A 25,896-nucleotide genomic window follows, 5' to 3' on the forward strand; every position below is an offset into this window, starting at 1 on the left:
CTCAGTCCCCATCTTGACTTCTTTGACCCCCTGTAGATTCCCTTGATGGAGCCCACAAGGTGGCTGGAAAGGGGTCAGCCTCGTGGCTAAACAAGGTCCCCACCAGCACCACTGGCTAGCCCAGGAGGAGATGAACGAACGAAACTGGCCAGAGAGTCCTCGGGCATTCCAGCCAGGTTGACCTGGGCTTGGGGCTGCTGCTCTTGACTCACCCCAGAACCGCCATTCATGTCGGTCAGAGCAAGGCTTACCGGGGTTTAAAGTTGGTAAACCCAAACGCAACTCTTGTTATTGTCTGGACCCCTTCCTGCCCCGCTGAAAAGCAGAACCGAAGAGGGTGAGATGAACGAGTGGGGATCACTTGCCTTCCCCCTTCTGCCAGGAAGATCCTGCTCTCCTTTCTGAAGAAATTTCAAAGCAAACCTTGGTCACGTCCCTGGCACCCTGGGCGGGCTGACCCGCGGGCTCCCCCCAGGTGCAGGAAGCTCATTGGCAAAGCTCTGCCTAGCCAAAAAGCAGGACGGTCCCATTTGCACCCTTCCCTGCAGGCTGGTCCAACCTGCTGCACTGACTAGACTGGGGGTTACAGGAGGGAGGCAGGAAGGCGGGAAAGGGACCCCAGACTCAAAAGGAGTGCAAGAATCATCTTGATTGCTTTGAGGTCTCTTGTGGTGGAAAGCGGTTTAAAAAATGCTTTACATCAGTGTTTTTCAACCTTGGCCACTTTAAGACGGGTGGACTTCAACAGGTTGAAGTCCACCCGTCTTAAAGCGGTCAAGGTTGAAAAACACCACTTTAAATAAAGACACCCAAAAGGTCTCACCTGTTCTAACTCCAGCTGGGATCCACTTCTCGCCCTACAGCCGAATACAAGACCCTGTGTCCAGGCGGCGAAGGCTTCCGGCCCAACCCCATCACAGTCATTTTGGAAGGTAGGTCAGTGGGTCACTGGGCAGGGGGCAAAATGGCCTCTTGCGCCAGCTTGAACTCTCTGAAATCCGGTGCTGGAGAGTGTCTTCTGATGCAAAAAACCTTGTGTGGTAAAAACCCATCCCTTTACTAGTGATGGTGCTGAGAGAACACACAAAGGTTTTTTCTTTTTTCTTTCAATTTTTCTTTTCTTTTCTTTTTATTGGGACGATGAGCTCTGGTGAGATGCATAATGTTTGTGCTAAATAGAGGCGAAAAAAGGCGCATTTTTGTCTGCAGAATAGAGCAAAATATTGAACTGAGTTGATTGACTGGGCTGATGCTTTAATCAGGAGTTGGCATGCTTCAGATCTCTGCGGCAATTAAACTAATTAGACTGGCATGGTTATTTGCAATAATAAGATAATTTCGTCTGCACATTTGGACAGCGTTTGTAATCCCTGTGCTTTTCTTCAAGAGACAATCCAGAAATGCAGTTGCTTAAAATTTTGCCTGGGAAATTTCAGATGATTAGAATCAATAGCAGTTACAAGGGAGCCTTAGAGATCACCTACTCCCACCCTTTGCCTGGCTCAGGAACCATGCAGCTACAGGTAGTCCTCGCTTAACAACCACAATTGGGTCCGGAATTTTGGTTGCTAAGCAAAGCAGTCATTAAGCAAATCTGACCCCATTTATGATCTTTTTTGTGGCGGTCATTAAGCGAATCATTGTGGGTATTAAACAAACCACGTGGTCATTATGTGAATCACCTGCTTCCCCACTGATTTTGCTTGCCAGAAGCCAGCCAGGAAGGTTGAAAATAGAGATCACATGATCACGGGACGCTGCAACGATCATAAATGTGAACCAGTTGCCAAGCACCCACTTCGTGATCACGTGACTGCGGGGATGCTGTGACAGTCGTAAGTGTGAGGACCAGCTGTAAGTCAGCTTTTTCAGCACCATTGTAAGTCTGAACCATCACTAAACGAATAATGGTTGTTAAGCGAGGACTACCTGTAATGCGTCCTTGCGTTAACTCATTAAACCCGTGAGGTGGGGGTGCTGTCCCCACAGCCTCAGGGAGTCCATGCCACCCTCAAGGCTCCATGTTAGGGGGTTTTCCTCCTGCTGCTGAATCCAAGCCTCCCCCTTGGCGAACGAAGGCCACGCACCGCTCCACGCTTGTCTTTGCGCGCCTTTTTCTCTGCCGTTTCATTTGTGGCTTTGAGTGAGAGAGAGCCCACTCCGCCCCTTCCCCGATGGAGAGCAGGTCCTCGATCTTTCTTTCTCTGGCCTCTCGCAGACATAGACGAGTGCCAGGAGCTGCCCGGGCTGTGCCAGGGGGGCAACTGTGTCAACACCTTTGGGAGCTTCCAGTGCGAGTGCCCACCAGGGTACTACCTGAACGAGGACACCCGCATCTGTGAAGGTTGGTCTTCTGGGGAACTGGGGGCAGCTGCCCTGTCAGGGGCACGGCTGTGTGCCGTTGGGAGGAAGGTGTCCGCCGGCCCGCTTTGCCAGCTGAAGGAAAGATGCAGCCGAGTCTTTGTGACTGTTGGCAGCTTAACCTCTTGGGAGCCTCAGCCCTTCAGTTCACAGACGGTTCAAGGTGCCGAAGGTGGATTCCTCCCCGGGGTGTGCACGGGGTGTGGTCAAGAAAGTCAAGATGGCAGCCACCACGATGCAATCAAAGCTGTGCCTGTTTTTTACGTGCACCGTTGTGGCTGCCCCCTGCAGACACTCCCAGCTCACTCAGTCAGAGGCTTGGTGTGTTTGGGGGAACGCAGTGCCTAGGATGACTGGCAGGGTCTGTCAGCCCTGCAAGGTAGTCCAGCCAAGAAGCACCCACCAGAAGCACTAACTCTACTTCGACTGTAAGGTTACACTAGCAGGATCTTGCAAGACTGGAAGCCTTTCTCCCCTCCTTTCCTTTTACTCTCCGGAAAACTAGGGAGGGTCCCTTCTGAGACGCTTCCCAGGCCTTTCCCTTCGGTGGGCTGAGGCACCTTTTGCCGATGGCTGTCTAAGCCTCTCCCTCTGTCTCCCAGGGTCACTCCCACAGACCATAACAGGGGTCCCCCCTGCAGGTTTAAAACACTCATCCTGTGACTGCTGGCGGCTGACTTGCCTTGGTCCCTGTTCCCACAACCTTTTCTTCCACTCCAGACATCGACGAGTGCTCTGCCCACATCGGCATCTGCGGGCCGGGGACCTGTTACAACACGCTGGGCAACTACACCTGCGTTTGCCCCCCAGAGTACATGCAAGTCAACGGAGGGAACAACTGTATGGGTATGGATGGCCCTGCAGGGTGGGCCAAAAGGGAGGAGGGGGCCATCCTCAGCTGGAGAGAAGGGGTGGGTCAGTCAGCCCATCTCCTGTCCCCTACGAAGGTTTGATGCCCCTCCAGGTGACTCACCTGAAAAGGTGGGAAGGGGGTCCCTTACTCTAACCGGACTATCGAAAGGTAGACTGCCCTTACATCTGGAAGTTCCACGTCAAGCAGAAGAGGAGAACTCTGTGTTTTTTATTTTGGTTTGTTTTTCTAAACAGAAAGCCTTTTTAAATAAGATCAGGAATCCATCTAGGCCAGCTTCTGGCCTCCAACTGTGGTTAGCCCAAGCAGCTTCAGGAAGCCCATACGTCAGGCATGAAGGCAACATCTCAGATGCTTATTTCCATGTCCTCATGCTGGCTGGGGCATTCTGGGAGTTGAAATCCCCACATCTTAAAGTTGCCAAATTCGAGAAACACTGACCTCGTCCATCAGCTTGTCCTCCCAGTGGCCCCCAACCACCCAAGGAAGCCCACCGGTCTCCCAGCAGGTGGCCTTCAGGGGCAGCCCTACAGCCATGAGGCTAAGAGCCCTTCGTGCCCGTGACATCCGTGAATCAGTCCAACCCCTTGTGAAGCCAGCCGAGCTGTTAGCCAGCCCCACATCTTGGAGCGGCAAATTCCAGCCTCTGTGCACACTGTACTGGAAACAAAACTTGTTTTTCTGTGGCAAGGCCATCCTGAATGAGCGAGGCAAAGATTAAGACCTTCAAAGGTTTTTTTCTGTTGGGAGTCTGGGGCAGGGTAAAGGGTCAGCAAGGGGGCCTTAGGCACGTCTCCGCGTAGGCTCCTCACCCCTTACAAGGTCCCAGCCACCTCCCAAGCAGATTGGGCCCCACACGGCTGCGGGGAGGGTGGCCATCTCCACGCCACATCAACCGTTTGGGGGCCGCCAAGCCGCTGGAAGCTGCACACACCTTTGCTAGTGACGCTCACCAGCCCCTTTCCTTTCAGACATGCGGAAGAGCCTTTGCTACCGCAACTACAACGACACGTGTGAGAACGAGCTCTCCTTCAACATGACGAAGAAAATGTGCTGCTGCTCCTACAACATCGGGAAAGCCTGGAACAAGCCGTGCGAGCCGTGCCCCACGCCGGCCAGCCGTAAGTGACCCGCTCCAGAAGGCAGAATGGAGGGGTTCCCGTGGTCAGAAGCGTCCCGGGTGGCTCTGGGGGAGCCGAAGGCCGCGGGGGCCTTTTGAAGGCTTTGTCCCCTGGAGGGGAGCGACCCGATGGAAAGACAGCTTGTTGGCAAGCTAAGGGGCCCTTGGCCACGGCTGAGTCGGACAGTCCCGCAGGGAGATTCCCCTGCATCCGGTCAAGATGAAAGATGTCGGTCGGCCCGCTCATTCATCCAGCCGGGTGGCTCGGAGGGGGCCTTTGCTTGCCAGCTCTTGCCCAAGGCCTTGCAAAGAGATGCCCCCAGGCAAGGGTGACCGAGTCTCTCTTGATGCCCCCCTTCTCTAGCTGGATACCAGATCCTGTGCGGCAACCAGGCCCCGGGCTTCATCATTGACATCCACACGGGGAAGCCCATTGGTGAGTGTGCCCTGAAACTCTGGTAACCCACAGTTCACATCTTTGCACAGAGGTGGGGGGGCGTTATATGTGGGCGCGTGGGCCTCCATCTCACCTGCCTGTTAAAGTTAAAACCGTTATAAACTAAGAAGAGGGGAAGGAAGGAAGGAAGGAAGGAAGGAAGGAAGGAAGGAAGGAGGGAGGGAGGGAGGGAGGGAGGGAGGGAAGGGAGGAAGGGAGGAGGGAGGAGGGAGGGAAGGGAGGGAGGGAGGGAGGGAAGGGAGGAGGGAGGGAGGGAGGGAAGGAAGGAAGGAAGGAAGGAGGGAGGGAGGGAGGGAGGGAAGGTAGTTTGCACTTTCAGTTTTTTTCAAGTTTTCTTTTTTCTTTAAGATTAATGATCATTTTATTCAAAAAACAATAAAGATTATTTTAAAAAAATATGAAAACAATGACATTTGTAATTTTTGTACTTGTTTTCCGGAAGTCCCTCAAGACCTGGTTTTGTCATCGGGCCTGGGGGTCCCAGGGAACCAGTGAGATCTTGAGGTGGCTCCCTTGCTAATCTAATTTCTTCTGTGCTTTATGCTTTTTTAACTTTTCAATCATGACCACTTTCTGACATGTTTGTTGTTTTATATTTTTGTTGCAGGCCGCCCAGAGTCACTTCTTGTGAGAAGGGCGGCCATAGAAATTTGACAAATAAATAAAAGCAATAGAAATAAGAAAACAAGGAATACAACAGTCAGGGAGGTTTAAACCACCAGGGACTTCTGAATGCCCATGGCTTTCTTACCAAAGTTCAGTTGGTATGATGGTTCCCACCCCGCCACAGATGAAGTGGGGGGCCTTTTGCTCATGTCAGCCTTGAGTCATGTCTCCCCCCGAAAGGGAGGCCGGGGGTTCTGTCAAACCGGTCCCTGCCTCTTCTGCCCCTTCCCTCCTTCCATGCAGATATTGACGAGTGCAGTGAGATTCCGGCCATCTGCGCCAATGGCGTGTGCATCAACCAGATTGGCAGTTTCCGCTGCGAATGCCCCATCGGTTTCAGCTACAACAACATCTTGCTGATCTGTGAAGGTGAGAGTCGGGCTGAATCTCAGAGCTGGGATTCAAGGGGGGCACTTGGCATCTCCCAGGGACATGCGGCCAGCAGGACAAAAGTGGTGATGGAGCAGAGCCAGAGGAGATACAGGAAGAAGGAACGACGGGGAAGATCAGCTGCCATGAATGTAGTTGAACCAGTTTCTTTCTAAAAACAGGTAGTCCTCGCTTAACAACGGTAACTGGGACCAGCAACTCCATTCTAAGCAACACAGTCGTAAAGTGCAATGTCACGTGACTGCTCCAACTTACCATAGGAGTTGCGGCAGTTCCAGTTGCCATCTTTAAGTGAATCACCCACGATCGTTAAGCACAACATCACAAGTGCGACTTGAGACTTCCTGCCGGCCCCCCATCGACTTTGCTTGTGGGAAGCTGGCAGGGAAGGTCGCAAAGAGCGAACACGTGACCGCGGGATGCTGCAACGGCCACAACTGTGAGGACCGGTTGTAAGTCACCTCGTTCAGCACCATTGTAACTTTGCACGGTCGCTGAACAAGTGGTCGTTGAAAGAGGACTACCTGTAGGTTTCATGCATTCGGAAGCCAGGTTTCAGGACAGGGGTGTCCACGGGGGGACAAAAAAGTCAAAGTGAAAGCTGTGACTGCCCCATCAAAACCCCATCCTTCTTTTACATGCATCGCACACCAAAAGAGGCAGCACTTCAGTCGCACAGATGCAGCTACCATCTTGAACACACACACACACCCTATGGGCACCCCTGCTCTACATGAAGGCTGTTGTGAGAAGGCTTATGAAATCCCTAATGGCAACATGGGAATAACAAGATGGACAGATGAAACCAGTGTTTCTCAACCTTGGCAACTTTAAGACAGGTGGACTTCAATGCCCAGAATTCCCCAGCCAGCATGTGTGGACTTCAACACCCACAATTCCCCAGCCAGCATGCTGGCTGGGGAATTCTGGGCATTGAAGTCCACATATCTTAAAGTTGCCAAGGTCGAGAAACACTGAATTACAGCAAACGGATCAGGTTTCGTTCAAAGGGCCACTGGGTGCGGGAGAAGTCTGGGCATGGCATTAATGCCATATCAGAGGGCTGCCAGGTGAGTCTCCCCACTGCCTCCCACAACTGGACAGCTGCCTCCAAAAGACCTTTGACCGCTGGCCTCTGGACAAAGGGAATCCGGAAGAGACATCAGTCACATCGCGGGGCTGGGTTCTTGTGACCCGCTGGACTGGGTCCCATCTGCTGACTGGTGACTTTGGCAGCACGAGGGGGCAGGAACCGGTCTAGAGTTGCCCTTTGGGGAATACAGAACCGCCACGCACCTTCTCCGGTCCTGGCCAGAGTGGGGAAAGGACGGCCTCTGTTTCAACCGCGACCAAGCGCTTTCTGGTCTTGCCTGGGAACAGAGCCGTTTGCCCTTCGGTCCCTCCATCCAGAAAAAGAGGGTCAGGCAACTCGCGGAGCCTCCGCCTGGAAGGGCTCCCTTATAAACAAGGGTGGGAGTTTGGCTGATTCGGTTTCCAAGGCTTGGTATCCTAGACCCGTTTTTTCTGGCCTTAAACCTGGTTCTTGAAATTTTGCGTGAATCTTGCTTCCTTGGTTGTGGGTTGCTGTAGGAGCTTGACAACAAGCCTTCATGATATCAGCATCGTCGTCGTCGTCATCCTCACTTGGGTTTCCACACCGGCTGGGCTGGGCAGGCAGCAGTGGGTGTGGGAGGAGGAGGAGGACTCAAAGGAAAGCAGGCAGGCTTTAAGCTCTAATTCTCACCAAACCTCACACTCATCCTCCCTCCCTCCCTCCCTTCTCCATCCATCTCCTTCCTTCCTTCTTTCTTCTTTTCCATCCATCTCCTTCCTTCCTGCCTTCCTGCCTGCCTGCTTTCTTTTTCTTTCTTTCCCATCCATCCCCCCTCCCTCTCTCCCTCCCTCCCTCCCTCCCTCCCCCTTCCTTCCTTCCTTCCTTCCTTCCTTCCTTCCTTCCTTCCTTCCTTCCTTCCTTCCTTCCTTCCTTTTCCATCCATCACATTCCTTCTTCCTTTCCTTTCCTTTCCTTTCCTTTTTCCAATTTATATAGCCACCCATCTCACGTAGATGGCTCTGGATGGCTTACGAACAGTTAAAACAATATAAAACAAGCAATGCAACAGTTTAAAAAGCAGTAAAAAAGAAACATAGAAAAAATAATCATAAAAAATCTCATAAAATCCACAGCCAAAATGTTTTGCCCTTCCCTTCCCACAAGCCCCCCCCCCAGCACATGATTTACCCAACTTCTACTCTTCTGACCTCTGCCCATCCTCCCCCGCAACACACATACCCGTCCCCTCCCTCTCCTCCGACATGGAAACCAGGGCAGAAGATAAGATAAAATGGAGAAATCTGAGTTCGCTCTGGGAAGTCTGGCCCCTCGTGAGGGTTGGGGAAGACCTAATGAGGGAGGTGCAGGCAGAGGGTGTCAAAGACGGAGAGATGTGGGGGGGGGCTAGACCAAAATGGGTGGGACTTCTGGGGGGACTAGACCAGAATGGGGGGGGTCTTATTTTTCTCTCGCTGACATTTTTCCCCCTCCATTTCCACTCCCGGCAGACATTGATGAATGCAGTGGTGGGGAGACCCTCTGCCAACGAAACGCCGATTGCTTAAATATTCCTGGCAGTTACAGGTGTGAATGCTCCTCAGGATACAAGCTGTCGCCTAGCGGAGCGTGTGTGGGTAAGACGGGGCCGGCACAATCGCTAATGTTAAGTGGCGAAGGAGGAGCGAATGGGATTGTTCCTCTGAACACCGGGAAGAAGAAAACATGGGTTGCACTTTGCAGGGATAGGAGCACCGGGCTGTGCTTTGGCCCGAGCTCAACGAGTCTCAGATTTGGGCTCGTCCTCTTCCTGGCTGTTCTCCCCAGGCTAGTTTCCCATGTTTCTGTTTCCCAGGCCGCAACGAGTGTCAAGAGATCCCCAACGTCTGCAGCCACGGGGATTGCGTCGACACGGAAGGCAGCTACCTGTGCATCTGTTTCAATGGGTTCAAAGCGACCGGGGACCTGACCATGTGCATGGGTCAGTATCGCACAGGCTGGCCTTTCCCCCGGTGGGTCAGCCCTGCGGAGTCATCTCCCTCCTTGGCTCCTGTCCTCAAAGATCCCAGACACAGAACGGGGAAAGACACCTGATTCGCTAGTTCACCCGTTGCGCGTGGGCCAGGAAGTCCCATTTCAAGTTCCCACTCCGCTGCGGAGCTCCCTGGGTGACCTTGGGCCCATCACCCAACTCAACCAACCTCAAAGGGGTGTTGTTGGGGGGGTTACCCTTAAGGGATTTCCACTGTGCATTCATCACTTTAAGGCCGAGAGAGAGGTGGGTGTGATGTGACAAAAACAGGAACCTCCCAAACACCCTTCACTTTGGGAGCAGGGGTGGCTACTGGAAAGCATGCCGTAGGGAGGGAATAATGTTGGCCTACATCACAGGGTTGTTGTAAAGGTTTCCTTGAAGCTATCTCAGTGAAGCGTTTCACCGATGCATAATGCCATCGTGGTGCTGGTGGTGATGATGATAATAATAATAATAATGTCATGCCATTATCAAATTGCCATTTCCTTGTGTGCCTTGCAGACATCGACGAGTGCGACCGCCAGCCCTGCGGGAATGGCACCTGCAAGAATACGGTGGGCTCCTACAACTGCCTCTGCTTCCCGGGCTTCGAACTGACCCACAACAACGACTGCATGGGTGAGGGGCAGCTGGGCCAGGAGGAGGGGCCGGCCGAGCCGCAGGGAACGGCCGGTGGTGCTGACTCCCTGCCGGTCTTCCCCCAGACATCGACGAGTGTTCCTCCCTGGCCGGGCAGGTCTGCCGCAACGGGCACTGCATCAACAACGTGGGCTCCTTCCGGTGCCTCTGCCAGGAAGGCTATGACCACACGCCAGATGGCAAGAATTGCATCGGTGGGTACCTCCGCGCATTCTCCCGTTCAGGGTAACAGTCCTCGGGGGGGCAGTTGAAGGGGCCAGCGTGCGTTCTCCTCCTGCTTTGCAGACCCAGTCCCTTCCCCTGGATTCGTATTCCGTAGAACCCTGATGTTGGAAGGCATCTTTACTATGTTCTTATTTTTCTTTCTTCTCTACTTTTCTTTCTGTTTTTTGAATTTTCTGCCCTTTCTATTTTTTTCTTTCTATGCTTTTTTTTTAGCTTGCATTAGGCTTTATCTTTTTAATTTTAATTGCAAATGCACCGTCCCATGTTTTCCTGTCCACCGGCCTGCTGGGGAAGGAAGAAGTTCCATTTTCTCCCGCTGGTGGGATTGCTCTGGTACAGGGCTTCACGGCTAGGTTTCCAAGGGCGTGGAGGCGGTCTCCTACGTGCGTGTGGTGCTGGAGACCCTCCCTGATCTCTAGGGCAGGGGCAGCACCTGCCAGCAGCAGGGAGCTGACCAGGGGCTTTCCTCCACGCAGACGTCAACGAGTGTGTCAGCCTGCCGGGGACCTGTTCTCCAGGAACCTGCCACAATTTGGAAGGGTCCTTCCGTTGCATCTGCCCTCCCGGCTACGAAGTGCAGAATGACAATTGTATTGGTAAAGAGCACGGTGCACAACAGGCGAACGCCGATAGGCTTGTGAGGGTGGGGTCCTGGGTGGGTGTCAGTGGCCACATGGGACAGGGGCATCCATGGGGGGGTCAAAAAAGGCAAGACGGCAGCCAACCCCATGCTATCTCAGCCCTGCCCTTTTTGATATGGTTGATACCGGGAGGGAACATTTCCTGCCTACAGTCTGAACTTGGGGTGGGGCAGGGAGGGGGCAGCCCGTCCTGACACTGCAGGTGATCCAACTCGGTGGGTTGCAGACATCAACGAGTGCGAGGAAGACCCCAACATCTGTCTATTCGGTACCTGCACCAACACACCTGGCACCTTTCAGTGCATCTGCCCGCCTGGCTTTGTCCTGTCTGACAACGGACGGCGCTGCTTTGGTGAGTGCTGTGCTGGGCCTCTGCTTATGGTCACTGGGGCGGGGTGGGGGGCATCTCTCCGGATGTGTTGGTCTCCGTCTCCCATAATCTCAGACAAAACCCTCACCCTGATGAGTCAGGGAGCCCTTAGCCAGCCAGTATCTCAGACTGTCTGCCGGCCTGCCGGCTGGAAAGTTATCTCGGGGACATTGGCATTCTCCTTGTGGTGGAGTCCCCGCTGGTGATGCCATTGCTACCAGAGGGCGAGGGGTTCAGGAGCCAGGGAGCCTTCCTCCCCCAGGCAGATGCCTCCACGTTCCCCCGCCTCCCTGACCTCACGTGCCCCCCCGTTGCAGACACCCGCCAGAGCTTCTGTTTCACCCGCTTTGACAATGGCAAGTGCTCCGTGCCCAAGGCCTTCAACACCACCAAGGCCCGATGCTGCTGCAGCAAGATGCCGGGCGAAGGCTGGGGCGACCCCTGTGAGCTCTGCCCCCAGGAGGGCAACGGTAGGAGTCCTGCAGTGGGGGGGGGGGCAGGGGCCAGCTTCCCCCCTTCTCCTTGATGGTTTCTCCCTGATGATCAGAGCTCCCCCTGAGCCCCCTGCACCTTTCTCCACCAGCGGGGAGGACGCCCCATTTCCCCCGAGGGAGCTGGGGGGCTTCCTCCCCAAGCGGGAGCCTGCTTACCAACCTCTTACATTTCTTCCACTTTGGACATGGCCTCTGTGGCGGAGGGAGAGATTAAAAATACCTTAAATGGCTGTATTGTTCTTTGTTGTTCCTTTTATGTTTGCTTTAATTGTTTCCAAGCCCCCCAGGGTCCTATAAATGAGAGGGGCTATATGCATGGGATCGATAAATAAATAAAGTCTTTTTAAAGAAGTGACGGCTGGTTATGCCTCTCCCGATCTGCAGTTGCTTTCCAGGAGCTGTGTCCGTACGGCCACGGGGCCATTCCTGGTCCGGGAGATTCCCGAGAAGGTGAGCAATTTCCCCCCAGAAGCAAGGAGTGGGTGTTGTCTCCCCTGGGAGCTTTGACCAGGATTAAGCAGCCTGGCCTTCATCCAGGGTGTTAAGATAGACTGCTCAGAATAAGGAAGGCTTTTCCTGGAGTGGGGAGAAAGACCTGGAGGGGGAGGCGTCCATTCCTGGCCAGGGAGATGACCAAATGTGCATCATGATTTTATAATGCTGCACCCTTTCTTCTTTCTTTGGAATGAAGCATGAAAAGGGGGTGGGGTTGTCCCATCACGGCACTGCAACTTAAGTTTTCTCTCTGGTCCTCTTTGCCCTCTTCCCCACCCCCCATGGCCAGAGGGGCATCTGCAAAGGGATTCAGAAAAGTGAAAATGGGGGCTACATCCATGCAATCAAAGCACCTCCCCCTTTCACTTGGGTCTTGACTTTGCACAAACCCCTGGATGAAACATGATCATTCAGTGTACCGTTCAATCTTTTTGATGAGCTGACCCTGAAAAGGGGTCATTTCAGTAAGCAGGTTAAGGATTTGTGTGAACCGGGTCAGCAAGTGTTCCTCCCTGGCCCTTTCTCAGGCTGGAGAGAGGTTCCATGGGCGGATGGGGCCAGGAGCATCCTCTGAGGGCCTCTGCTCTTCAAAGGGCTTATGCATTAATCATTGCCAGAAAGAGCTGGAGGGAAGGTGGATCAAATCTGCCAATGATGCAAAACATGGACAGCAAAGTAGAACAAAGGTCTCCAAAGCAGGGCGCATAAGATGATGATGATGCATGGCAGTGCAGGAAGCAAACATGGGAATGCCTGCTTCTATTTATTTTTTTTATCTAAAACAATAAGAAATTAAGCGATACTAATTCTTAAATTTCAGAATATAAAACTTTAACATGTTTTGGGGGGAGCATATTTTGTAATGCACATAACAACTATATTGTTGCAATAGGACCTGTATGCAATTTGTAAATATATACAGTATATACAAATATCTATCTATCTATCTCACAAAGGCTTCTGCCTTTTAACAAAATTTGTGAGTCGGAAAGGTGTTCCCAGCTCCTTCTGATATACTGGGGGATCATGCTCAAAACATTTTTCCTGATCAAATGCACAATCAAAAAAGTTTGGAGGCCGCTGTCTAAGATGACAGAAACTGCTTTCCGAATGATCCTGATAGTTTAGCTGAAAAGACAGTTGTTGTTAGCATTCGTTCTGCAAGAGCTGCCTGCTTTATACTTTGCTCACTTCCTGTCCTGACTAAGCAAAGACCACGCCGAGACGAGGAGGAAGCCTCTAGTGTTTTATTACGGCTCTAGTAGACAGAAAATCCTGCCAAACTGAAGGAGCGTGGGAAACCCAGACAGATAAACCCCCAAACTCAAGGTGGTTCTCTTCTGAGTTTCTTCAAAGGAAGGTTCAAAGCCTCTAAACTGCGCATGCGTTTTCCCCTCTGGATAGGGTCCCCCTCCTGCTCAGCCTCTGTACTCATGACACTTCCATTCACATAGCAAAGCTCTGAGCACGTGATGTGCGGAGGAGTTTTATTTTTCAACTGGCTTGTCCTGGGGCCTGACATTGAAAGATAGCCCACAATTAAACTGAACACAGGAAAAGGAGTTTTTTAGTTGGGGGGGGGGAAAAAACCCAAATGCCCAGCTTAGGGCTGGGGTACCAGCTAGGATTCTCTGTTTAAGAGAGATTAATTTTTTTTTTAAAGTTGCTGTGGACCCTGCCACATTTTGTGGGGTCTGCATTCTTCAAGAAAACAAAAACAGCCCACGAGGATTTTGGCGCTGCTTATTCCACACGCTTTTCTTGGTTCCCTGGCAGATGTGAACGAATGCGCGGAGAATCTGGGCATCTGCATTAACGGCGCTTGCATCAACACAGATGGGTCCTTTCGCTGCGAATGCCCCTTCGGCTACAACCTTGATTACACCGGAGTCAACTGCGTGGGTGAGGGGGGGCCCCACCAGGAGTCTCAGGGGGGCTGTTCAAGCCGTTCTTGACCTTTCCTCAAAGAGATGAGACGCTCCCCTTCCTTTCTTGCACCCTCAACAGACACGGACGAATGCTCCATCGGCAACCCGTGCGGGAACGGCACGTGCACCAACGTGATCGGGGGCTTTGAGTGCGCCTGCGACGAGGGATTCGAGCCGGGGCCAATGATGACGTGTGAAGGTACTGTCTGTTTTTCATTTGTCTGATTTGTAGAGCTGCCCCCTCATCTAGACAAGCCTGGGCAGCTCACATCACAACAGTAAAAAACAGCAACCCAACAAAAACAGAAACGGGGAATCAATAAAACCCCATTAAAACAAAAATTAGCTCTATTCGGCGGCTATGTCAACCGCGACGTCGCATTCAACCCAGCCGTTGGAGAAGCCCTCCGCAGCTTCCAGGCCCCTGGCGTGATGGCAGAGCCATGTCCTCACGGCCTCCCTACAGGCCAGAGCCAACCTAAGGTCCCTGTGGGGTAAGACTGAAGACCATCCGGCCGCGCCTCCTCTTTCTTACGGTAAACAGCCACATGCCTCATGGAGGAGCCTACGGCACCAGGCGTTCACAGATAGACTTCCTCTACTCCGGGAGGATCTATTAAGATTCTGTTTGTTTCTTCGTTTGCAGCATGTTTAGGTCTCCTGTTTCCCACAGATTCTTGGCAGCTTAACAAAAGCTGCCTCAAAATTGGAAAACTAAGCCCGTAGAGAACATTAGGAGGAGATTAAGACGTTTGGAAGACCTGAGCTGTCAATCACGGGAACAGGGTGCCACAGGGAGTGGTTTCTTCCCCAGAGGCTGGATCATCATCTCTGGGGAGGGTGTAATGGATCCTGCAGTGTGTAGGGGGCTGGACTTGATGACCTCTGAGGTCCCTTCCAACTCTAGGATCCTAGGAAAACTGCCAAAGAAACCCAGTGGCCAGGAAGTGACTTCCAACACTCCTCAACCACTAATTCCTCCACGGAAGAGCTTGAAGTTACTAAGCGTGTCCCCTTCTCCCTATGTCTTCCCACTCCAGATATCAACGAGTGTGCCTTGAACCCGCTGCTCTGCGCCTTCCGATGCCTCAACACGCTCGGTTCCTACGACTGCACCTGCCCGTCTGGGTACACCTTGCGGGATGACCGCAGAATGTGCAAAGGTGGGGCCCCTCCGCTTCAAGAAGCTCAGCCTCTGGTGGTGCCGGTCAAGAAAATGGGTTCAGCTTGGGGAGGATGGCTAGTGGACTTTAATAGAGCCTAATAAGATTGGAATTGTGTTTCATCACACACACACACACAGAGCACAGCTCTGGTTCTGTGAGAGCAAACCAAGTTTGTTAAGCCGAGCAAGGAAGCTTGAGTTTATTCCTTCCGCCAACACTCGTGCTGGCCGTTTCAGTGGCTCTTCTGATCCTGTTCTGCTAGCGTTGCACATCAATGGAAGGTTTTGCACATGTTGCACACCAACAGAACAAGGAATCTAGGCCACCATTTTAGATTTCCAGCCCTGCCAGGAGATTCTGAGGACAGAGGCTTCCCACCCTGGAGCTACAGCCATCCTTTGAGAATAATGTAAGATTCTAGTCCTCATGGCTCCAAATAAAAAGGAGATGCATAGGAAGCATGCAGAGACCTGCTTTGAGGCCCTGAGATCTGTGGCCTTTCCTGCCCCACACCCTCTCCTTTTCTCTCTTTTTCTGAAGATTTGGACGAATGTGCCGAAGGGATGCACGATTGCGAGTCTCACGGCATGATGTGCAAGAATCTTATTGGCACGTTTGCTTGCATCTGCCCACCTGGGATGCAACGCCGGCCTGACAGTGAAGGCTGCACAGGTGATGCACATTTAAACATTCAAGTTCCTAGCCCGTGTGGCTTGGTCAAAAACAAACAAGTGAGCCCAACTGAATAAAGTCCAGATCGCGTGAATTCTTCCACTCTACTCTGCCCTGGTCAGCCCCCATCTGGGCTTCACGAGAGGTCCTCGAACAGGCTGGACGGTCATTCATCTGAAACGCGGCACTGAGCAGGGGGTTGGGCTAGATGACCTCTAAGCACCTTCCCAACTCTCATGATTCTCAGTTCTACTTTAAACTTGGAGTTGGTCCATTTTGGGCTTAAGCCTTTTCTGTAGAAAATAGCTGCGGTTATTTTAGTCAGATCAGTAAAGTGAAAGAAATGCCTTTTCCCATCAGCGCGCTTGTAGTGACGTAGCTCTCGACCCCTTTTGCAACGGAGAGCCTCAGCATAAAAACAAATGAAAAAATCCTCCTATCATGATCCTAGACCCCACAGAGACACCCTCTCATGGTCGTTCACAGGAGAATTCTGTATTTTGCAAATGGAGCAAAGCCCACCTCCACTTGGGTTCGGTCCAGAGGTGAGCGTTGAATGCAGACCTCCTGCTTCCAGGCTCCAGCCCTCGGCCGTTACGCCACGCAGCCCCGCCGTTCCTGCACATGAGCTTTGGGGAGCTCAGTGGGAGGCACAGCCGGATGCCCATTCCCCTGCCCCATGTGCGTTCCTCCCAATGCAGGTGTGGAAGCCACATCCCTCTTTTCACAGGGCAGAGCAACAGGAGGGCTGGGACGCTGGCGTTCTGCTACGCGCAGACTGGGGGATGGCCGGGTGGGGACACACACGGGTTAGACCCCTATCCTGGCGGGTAAAATGCAGGTGGCTTCACTAGGGAAGGGAGGCATCGGCAGTGCTGGCGCCGGAAAAGCGAAAGTGCCCGTCTGCTCTGAGAAAGCTTGGCCGACACCCAGTCGTCTTCGTTTGGCCTCTGTGAACCAAACCAGATGGGGGGGAAATGGACCCTGTCTGGCTCTGCCCATTTCAGTCACTTCCCGGAATCCGTGTAAACATGGCCATTCCCGCGGTGATGGCGTCCAAGGATGCTCTTCCAACTCTCACCGGCTCCATTTCTCTTTCTCGCGTCCCCAGATGAGAACGAATGCCGCGCCAGGCCAGGGATCTGCCCCAACGGGCGCTGCGTGAACACCGTGGGCAGCTACCACTGCGATTGCAACGAAGGGTTTCAGAGCAGCCCCTCGGGCACCGAGTGCCTCGGTAATCCACGCAACTCACCGGCTGACTTCCCGGGAATGTTAAGGCAGGAGGGATCCATCGTGCCCAAAGATCTTGGCAGGCTCTTCATTTTCCAGGGGGTTGTGATGCATTGGGAGCATTTTAGCCGCCTCCTCTTTGTCATTTTCTAGAGATCCCATCCACAGGACGGTGCGGTCTTGGAGTGATCGGAAGTTTAATACCGGGCTGCCTTTGGCCCCGTCTGGCTCCACCGTTATTGAGCAAAAATTCTGTAGCTGCAGAGGCAGCTTTAGGCAGGCGTTCTCACTCCACAAACTAGACTGCAAAAGGGTGTTGGTACTCTATGCCAGCATTTCTCAGCACTGACCGTTTTACAAAATCGCCATCTTAATACGGTTACGCACATATTTAAATCCTGGTTGCTTCTGTGCCGTGTTTCACCGATGCACATGCGCACGGTTTATTGAGGAAGTACCACACCACAGCTGCTGCAACAACAGTAGTACAGATCCCTTTTTCTAAAGGTGGTTTTATCCACACAAAATTGTGCACTGTCAGCCAGTTTGGGCTAGTGGTTAAGGCACCAGGCTAGAAACCGGGAGACCGGGAGTTCTAGTCCCGCCTTGGGCATGAAGCCGGCTGGGTGACCTTGGGCCAGTCACCCTCTCTCTTAGCCCGAAGGAGGAGGCAATGGCAAGCCAATTCTAAAATCTTGCCAAGAAAACTGCCGGGACCCGTCCAGGTAGCCGCCGAGAATCAGACACGACGGAACAGATTAAAAAAAAAATGCATCAGTAATGAAGAATGGGAAATGCAAAGAGTCTCCAAGGTTTGGGAAATGGGGGGACAAGCATACATTTGTTGAAAATGGAATAAGGGAGAATTCTCCAGGCTGTAGCCAGATCCCGTATTCCAAACTCCAAAAATAAAGGAGAAATTTCAGCGGAGGAGCACATTCAAGCCTTCTAAGGGCACCTCCCCTCAGGGGCTGCAGGGCCTAGGTAGGACATGGCCCCAAATAGATGTTCCATGCTTGAGAAAGGAACTTTTTTTGTAGAGTCATATTTTTCATATCAAAGTCCAGATTTTTTATTATATTGGACAATATTGGGGAGGGCAGTTATACTGCCTTCCTACTCAAAGCTTGGACGCTTTCCTATTCCAAAAGCAATTAGAAAATGGATAGAATCAGGGAGGTTTCTCATTTTCTTAAGTTGATGAGATTTTTAAAAGCAGTGTTTCATTCTATTACACACTTCACCTTGTTGCTGAATTAATCCATTTTTTGTGGGTCACCACGATATATTGGAAACCAACAGGCTACATTTGCACACAAACAGAGGGTTGCAAAACATTTCAGAGCTGAAAAGTTCCAACCCAGAAATGGCCCTGTCCTGATCTGAGCAGATGGGCTTTGTGGTTAGAACAACTGATGCTGGCTATTGAACGCTGATGACTGAGATGCGGGTTCAAAGGGGTGTGATGCTTACCTTCAACTCTGAGCAAAGCTCCCTCAGCACCCCACTCCTTGCCCTGCCTAGAGACTCACTACAGGTAGTCCTCACTTAACAACCACAGCTGGGACCGGAATTTCAGTTGCAAAGTGGTCATTAAGTGAATCCAACCCAATTTTATGACCGTTTGGTGGTGGTCATTAAGTGAATCACCACATGTGTTAAGTGAACCACATGGTCGTTAAGTGAATCACGCAATTCCCAATGGTTTTGCTTGTCAGAAGCCGGCCGGGAAGGTCAAAAGTGACCATGAGACGCTGCAACAGTCATAAACGCAAACTGGTTGCCAAGCGCCCAAATTGTGGTCACGTGACCATGGGGGACACTGCAACAGTCATAAGCGTGAGAACTGGTCATAAGTTGTTTTTTTCAATGCTGTTGTAAATCCAAACCATCACTAAGCGAATGGTTGCTAAGTGAGGACTACCTGTATGGGGAATGCTGAGAAACAACCCCCATCTCTTCCCCCACAGACATCCGCCAAGGGTTTTGCTTCACCGAAGTGCTCCAAACGCTGTGCCAGATGTCCTCCACCAACCGGCAGCAGGTCACCAAGTCTGAGTGCTGTTGCAACGGAGGGCGAGGCTGGGGGCCTCAGTGTGAGCTCTGCCCTTTCCCGGGCACTGCCCAGTACAAGAAGATGTGCCCACATGGGCCGGGCTACATGACTGATGGGAGAGGTGAGTGCTTCCGTGAAAGGGCACGCGGCCCCTTTATTTGGTTCCTAAGATTCCAGTGACCAACGGGAGAGAGACATTTCCTTCTTTCTGGCTTTTCGGTTGGCCACCCAATCCCTTTAAGTAGCCTGATTTTTACCAGGCAGCTTAATCAAACCAGAGCCCCATCACCTGGGCCGAAATAAACTTAATGCCCTTCAGTAGACTTTAGGGCTGTGTAATTAACTCCAGTGAAGCTGCTTGATGTCACAAGGGTGCTTCAAGAAGGAGCTTTGTATCATTTACTGCTTATTGGTGACAACTGCCTTTGATGCAGTGGTTTCATAATTTCTCCAGGAAGCGGGGGCGGGGGCGGCACTGAAGGCTTGCCCCCAGCTTCCAAACGGCCTTCACGAGAAAGGGGGCTGGGAGATACTGGTTTGGAGGGGGCATTCTCCCAGGCCATGCACGCCCCCCATCCCTTGGGGCTGGGGAGGATCGTTGGTGCTGCTCTGCTTAATGGAGGATCCCCCCTTCTCGCCCCCGCCCCCGGCAGATATCGATGAGTGCAAAGTGCTGCCCAGTCTTTGCCGGCATGGCCAGTGCATCAACAGCGTGGGCTCCTTCCGCTGCCTCTGCAACCTTGGCTACGCCCTGGACATCACCGGGACACTCTGCCAGGGTAAGGGAGCTGATCCACCCGCCGCCAGCTTCCCTTTCCTGGTGGCTGGGCTCACGCCACACCCAGGAGAGATTCAGCAGAGACAGCCTCTGAAAGGGGTCCCAAAGTCAAGATGGCACCCAGCCCTGCGCGATCGAAGCCCTGCGTTGTGAGGCGGAAAGGGGGCGGGGCTTCTGTTGCACACCTGCAGCCGCCATCTTGACTTTTATGACCCTACCCCCGCGTTGGATGTCCCAATTTTGGTTGGGAGCGGGGTTGGGGTGTGGAGGGCAGTGGAAAGCCCATAACAAGGCTCTTCCACCCCAGAGTGAAGGACAGTGAGGCCGTCAGAAGGCCATAACTGGAGATGCGCCACTCATCCCCTCTCTTGGGCCCTTAGATCTGGACGAATGCAGCCAGTCCCCCAAACCTTGCAATTTTATCTGCAAGAATTCGGAGGGCAGCTTCCAGTGTTCGTGCCCCAGGGGGTACATCCTGCAGGAGGATGGCAAGACTTGTAAAGGTGAGATAGACCACAAAGGAGGGCCAAGGGTGGGGAGGAGGCAAGGGAGCCCAGAGCAAGGCGGCTTGAGGAACCTGATCTTTGGAAATTCAAAGTACAGTCCTGATTTGCCCCAGGGGGGGATTGTAGCTGAGTCTCCCATCCATTTCCACATCTCTCCAAATATTTGGCCCTACATGAAATCTCTAAAAGTATGCAGTTCAACAGAGAACAAGATTCTAAGAATATTTAGACCAGTGTTTCTCAACCTTGGCAACTTTAAGATGCATGGACTTCAGTTCCCAGAATTCCCCAGCCAGCCATGAATGCTGGCCAGGGAATTCTGGGAGTTGAAGTCCACACATCTGAAAGTTGCCAAGGTTGAGAAACACTGATTTAGAGGGATGCTTAAGTGTGAACTTCTATGAAAGTTTTTAAAAATCTAGGCTTAATAGCAAAACGGGAAGGGACTTACGAGGGGGCGCCTATGAACGTGATGTGAGTGGGAATTCCAGGAAGTTGTTCACCTCTACCCACCCCCCTGGGGGTGGGGGAGGCATGCCTTTAAGCATGTCTAAAGTGCCTTCTGGTCCAAGCTCTCTGCAAAAGAGTGGCAAGAGGTCCTGCTTTGTGCATTCACAGGAAAGACACACACACATACACACATATGCGCAGTTTCACAGGACCACACCAGTGAATATAGACTAATATACACTATATGCAGTCTGGCGGTCTGTTCTGGACAAGATGACTCTTTATCTTCCCGAATAAATCAGCTGTTTATTGGCCCTCTTCCCCCAAGATGTTTAAGCCTGCCAGCTGCTAATCCAGTCATAGATCTGGAACCCACAATCACGCCTGGATCAAAAGCCATTCTTTGGGGGACTAGCCAATCCCATCCCACTTCCTCTGCTCCTGCTCGGTACCCCTGAAAGTACTGGCAAGGCTTCGTGGCATCGATGGCCCTTCCTCTCTGCTGCCAGTCAGGACCTGCGGGTTTGTTCTGTCCTGCCAGACCCTGGCAGGGAATCCAGCTTTCTTCCACGTACGTGCTTTCTCTCCAGCTCTTTTTCTGGGAGGACTGGATAGCAAATCGGTTAAATGACTGGGTTTAATTGTTTGCATGGTATGGTCTGGAGTTAGCTGACCCCTCTTTCATGTTCCCACAACATATTGACCTTGTTAAGTGTCTTATGGATACTGGGACAATCTGAAGCATGAGGATTTGAATTTGAATTAAATTGTAGGGGAGGGGGACAAAGCTCAGCAGCGCTGCAAAGATACCCTGCTTGGCTGGAAAACGTACCTCCTCAGAATTCTGGAGAGCAACTTCCAGGCAGGGTGGACAATACAGAGGGAAATGCAGTCATGCTGAATCTTCCTCCTTTGTATCCAGATGACCCCTAGGTGGCAGCTCAGTAGAGGCAGAAAACTCAAAACCCTTTGGTGCCACTTGGTGGTCAGTCAGGCTTCTGCAGCTCAGTTGCCATATGGATGGCCCAAAAGTCAGCTACAGGTAGTCCTCACTTAATGACCATGACTAAGACTGGAATTTTGGTTGCTAAATGAAGCAGTAATTAAGCAAATCTGACCCCTTTTTATAACCTTTTTGCAGCGGTCATTAAGTGAATCACCATGGTCGTTAAGTGAGCCACATGCTTGTTAAGTGAATCACGTGGTTCCCCATTGATTTTGCTTGCCAGAAGCCAGCTGGGAAGGTAAAAAATGGCGATCAGGTGACCACGGATGCTGCGACGGTCATAAATGCAAATAGGTTGCCAAGCACCCAAATCGTAATCATATGACTGCAGGGATGCTGCAACAGTCATAAGTGGGAGCACTGGTTGTAAGTCAGTTTTTTCAGCACCGTCGTAAGTCTGAACCATCACTAAACGAATGGTCATTAAGTGAGGACTGCCTGTATTAAGAGGAGAGGAAGAAAAAAATTGTGGGAAGAAGAAAGAACATGGTGCATCTACTTAGGAAGAATCCAGTGAGCTTCTCCCCCGCACCGCCAGTTGGTAGGGTCCTCTACCCCCCACCTGGCAGGTAATTCTAGCTTCTTTCCTTGGTGCCCCAGACTTGGACGAATGTTCCACAAAGCAGCACAATTGTCAGTTCCTCTGCGTGAACGTCATTGGGGGCTTCAACTGCAAATGCCCCCCAGGATTCACCCAGCACCATTCTTCCTGTATCGGTGAGTTATGCTTTCCCTATTTTCTAGGCACCAGCTCCCAAGCACAGGATTGGGGGCTGCAGGGGGTCGGTCTGCTGGAACAGCAAGTATCCGTCATCCCTTGTCAATTGACCGTGCATGGCTCGGATTCTAGGCCAGGCTAAAATCAGGTTAGGCTGTTTGTAGTTCAGCATTTTGTGAAAAACCCCAAACCCTCTGGGGAGAAGGTTTTACCGTCATCTTTTCAACTCTGCTAAAGTCATTTTAGAGCGGCATGTATTTTCTCCGTCTGAATGGTGGGAAAGCGTTCTGCCAATTTTTGGCAATTATTATGGTTGCAAGGTCCCTTGACAACAAAGTAGGGCACACTGTTGCCTCAAGCTGCCCTTTGTGGTTCAGTGCAGCACGTGAGCTCAGCTGCAACATGATCCCCACATTCCAAGAACAGGCAGCATAGGAAGGTGCTTCCTAGGAAAATAGGTCTCTCTAGCAAGCAAGCCAAGCTGCAAACTACAGAGCACTCAGAGATGTCTGCCACACACTCTCAGGCAATTTGTTCTGTACCTGCCCTTTCCAATCCCTGCCAGGCGTCTGTGGGGAACAGGGGACATGCCTTTTTCATGTGGTCACTCACTGCCTTTCATGTTTGATCACCTGCAGATAACAATGAATGCACGGCCCAGCCCACTCTCTGCGGAGCCAAAGGGCAGTGTCTGAACACCCCCGGGAGCTACAACTGCGAATGCCAGAAAGGTTTTGTTCTTGATAACTCCGGAAGTAGTTGTGAAGGTGTGTGTACAAGTGTGCACGCTTGTGGGTGTGAAGGGGGCAGGGTGGAACATGGGTGGCTGGGATCAGAAATCCTATGGCAAAAACGAGGAAGAGTATTTGTAGCAACAGCATGGTAGCAGTGGGCTGTTACCCTGTTCCAGGATTTTTCTTTTCAATTTTCCAGTATCACCTCCCAGCCTGGGACACCTGGTGGTTTCCCATCCAAAGCCTAACCAGGTTCAGCTCCATTTACCCTTTCAGGATTGGTCAAAATGGGCCACATCCTACCTCTGAGCTGGTGATGTATAGCCTCTACTGGAATGGAATGGCTGCCCCTGAAATATTGTGCCCAATTTTAGGGACATCACCTCCACAAATATATTAATAATAACAATAATTAATAATTAATTACATTTATATGCCGCCTGACTCCCAGTGACTCTGGGCGGCACCTCCTCAGGTGGAAGATCAGTGCATTTGAGGCTTTAAAATGAAATAAATAAGAATCGTGATAGATATGATATACAGATTGTCCTCGCTTAGCGACCACAATTGGGACCAGTGATGCGGTCACTAAGTGCCGAGGTCACTAAGCGAAAAATCACGCGACTACAATTTGCCATTTTATTTCCACCTTCTCTATTAACTCTGCCAGCCGCGAAACACGCGAATGGCGGTCGCGTGGCCATGGGATGCTGCAGCAGTTGTAAATGCATGGACTGATCGCAAAGTGGCTTTTTTTCTTTCACCGTCATAACTCTGAACGGTTGCTGCACGAGGCAGTCGCTAAGCAAGGACTCCCTGTACAGATATCCATGATGGAGAGGAAATGGAAAAGGAGAAACTTTTCTCTCCCTCTTCTGAGAGGAGACCCCCCAGCATGGCTGAACCGTGGGATATTCAGGACAAACAGGGAAAACAGCTTCTCCATACCGTACGGTCGGGCTGTGGGATTCACTGCCACAAGGTTTTGGGAAGACTGCTGCCGGCCTAGACAGCTGTCAGTAGGAATAGGATAAGCTCCAGCAACTCAGCCCCGACCAGCAAGGCCAGACACGATGGAAGTCCAGCGCCATCCCTGTGGCTCACAGTTCCCACTTCCATGGTGCACGGCTGCGGGTGCTATTTATGTATTTATTTTCTATCCCGCCTTTATTATTTTTATATAATACATATTTTATATTTTTATATTTTGAGTTGTTATTTATAACTCAAGGCGGGGAACATACCAAATACTCCTTCCTCCTCCTCTTTTCCCCACAACAACAACCCTGTGAGGTGGGCTGGGCTGAGAGAAAGTGACTGGCCCAAGGTCACCCAGCCGGCTTTCGTGCCTAAGGCGGGACTCGAACTCTCGGTCTCCTGGTTTCCAGCCTGGTGCCTTAACCACTAGACCAAACCGCCATCGCGGGTCCTCCACCCGCAGAGGCAGCCTGCCAGGAGCTGGGAGGGGACAGCAGGGCGAAGGGCTTGCTTTCCTGGCTTCCCAGAGGGAGCTGGCTGGCCATGCGCTTGCCCACCTCTTTAAAACCCTCTCTGGTGGCAATGAATTCCACCGGCTGACTCAGCAGCTGATGAAGGAGGCTTTGTGGTTACGGCAACAGCTGCGCTCGGTTAGGCTTCCGCTCTCTTAACTCCCCCAATACGGCTCCCCTCCTTTTGCAGATGTGGACGAGTGTGACGGGAATCATCGGTGTCAGCACGGCTGTCAAAACGTGTTGGGGGGCTACCGCTGTGGCTGCCCACAAGGCTATATCCAGCACTACCAGTGGAACCAGTGTGTGGGTGAGTAGATCCAAACTGGTGCCCTCCAACCCAGCGTTTCGCAACCTGGACCATTTTAAGATGGGTGGACTTCAACTCCCAGAATTCCCCCAGGGACCTTAGAGCAGGGTTCCTCAACTTTGGCAACTCTAAACTGTGCAGACTTCAACTCCCAGAATTCTCCAGCCAGCACTGGGGAATTCTGGGAGTTGAAGTCTGCACAGCTTAGAGTTGCCACGGTTGAGGAACCCTCCTTAGGGCACTTACACTACTTGAGATCATAGGATCACGGAATTATAGGTTTGCAAGGGGCCTTGGGGGTCTCCTAGTCCAACCCACAAACCCCCAGTAGTAAACAAAAACGTGAGCACCGGCAACGTGGGGTTCAGAAAAGTCAAGATGGTGGCTGTGACGCTCATTAGAAAGGGGTCATGTCCCACCCACTTGCCTTTCGCCACTTCCCCATCCAGTGGATACCCCTGCATAGAGATAAAGACAACCATAGAATGAGATGTAGAGAATGTGCTCAGCCTAGCCCAGGCTTCTTGCAAATTCTATTTCGTGTGAATTCAATTTCAGTAGAAAGGTGTTCCTTATCTTTCTACTGAAATAGAATCCTTTGGAAATCCGCTTCCTTTTCCCTGGAAATGCTGGACTTTAGTCGGAGGTGGTGGGGAACCGTGATAGCCCTGTGCATTTCCCAGCTGCGGCTCAGCTTCCTTCCAGGGTGCTGCGCCTCGTTTTAAAACTAACCCCGTTTTTCTCTGGGCGGGAGAGGGAGAGGACAGAGACCCCCCCTCCCTTAGGGGAATGTGAATTGTGAATGTCTGCAAGTGTAGCAAGAAGGCTACACTCCTGACACACAAAGCAAACCAGGTTCTGGGGCCCCGTGCCATGAGGAGGGATGGGGTGCGTTCCTTTCATGCCCGCTTGTGGGCTTGGATCTGGCTGACCACTGTTGGAGGAAGGTTGCCGGGGGTCGTTCAGACTGAAAGCCAAATGTGCTTTGGAGGATGTGGGGACAAGCCTGGGCATGTGAGCACGGAAGGCAGCTG

The 25,896-nt window shown here is 52.0% G+C and overlaps 1 protein-coding gene across 1 annotated transcript in view; it reads left to right on the forward strand.

Annotated features, from left to right (window-relative positions):
* FBN3 (fibrillin 3) overlaps positions 1-25,896 on the forward strand; it is a 101,244-nt gene that overhangs the window by 71,249 nt on the left and 4,099 nt on the right. Inside the window, exons 35-59 of the mRNA XM_063290983.1 lie at positions 864-932; positions 2,219-2,344; positions 3,082-3,207; positions 4,204-4,353; positions 4,717-4,788; positions 5,719-5,844; positions 8,428-8,553; positions 8,772-8,897; positions 9,453-9,569; positions 9,656-9,784; positions 10,292-10,411; positions 10,683-10,808; positions 11,144-11,296; positions 11,705-11,770; positions 13,592-13,717; positions 13,823-13,942; positions 14,784-14,906; positions 15,450-15,581; positions 16,693-16,818; positions 18,785-18,991; positions 19,524-19,649; positions 20,029-20,151; positions 22,211-22,327; positions 22,967-23,095; positions 24,743-24,862. Coding sequence (XP_063147053.1) covers positions 864-932; positions 2,219-2,344; positions 3,082-3,207; positions 4,204-4,353; positions 4,717-4,788; positions 5,719-5,844; positions 8,428-8,553; positions 8,772-8,897; positions 9,453-9,569; positions 9,656-9,784; positions 10,292-10,411; positions 10,683-10,808; positions 11,144-11,296; positions 11,705-11,770; positions 13,592-13,717; positions 13,823-13,942; positions 14,784-14,906; positions 15,450-15,581; positions 16,693-16,818; positions 18,785-18,991; positions 19,524-19,649; positions 20,029-20,151; positions 22,211-22,327; positions 22,967-23,095; positions 24,743-24,862 — 3,081 coding nt within the window. The remainder of the gene's footprint in view (positions 1-863; positions 933-2,218; positions 2,345-3,081; positions 3,208-4,203; positions 4,354-4,716; positions 4,789-5,718; positions 5,845-8,427; positions 8,554-8,771; positions 8,898-9,452; positions 9,570-9,655; positions 9,785-10,291; positions 10,412-10,682; positions 10,809-11,143; positions 11,297-11,704; positions 11,771-13,591; positions 13,718-13,822; positions 13,943-14,783; positions 14,907-15,449; positions 15,582-16,692; positions 16,819-18,784; positions 18,992-19,523; positions 19,650-20,028; positions 20,152-22,210; positions 22,328-22,966; positions 23,096-24,742; positions 24,863-25,896) is intronic.

The sequence above is a fragment of the Candoia aspera genome, chromosome 1, assembly GCF_035149785.1.
Source record: "Candoia aspera isolate rCanAsp1 chromosome 1, rCanAsp1.hap2, whole genome shotgun sequence".
Lineage (NCBI taxonomy): Eukaryota > Metazoa > Chordata > Lepidosauria > Squamata > Boidae > Candoia > Candoia aspera.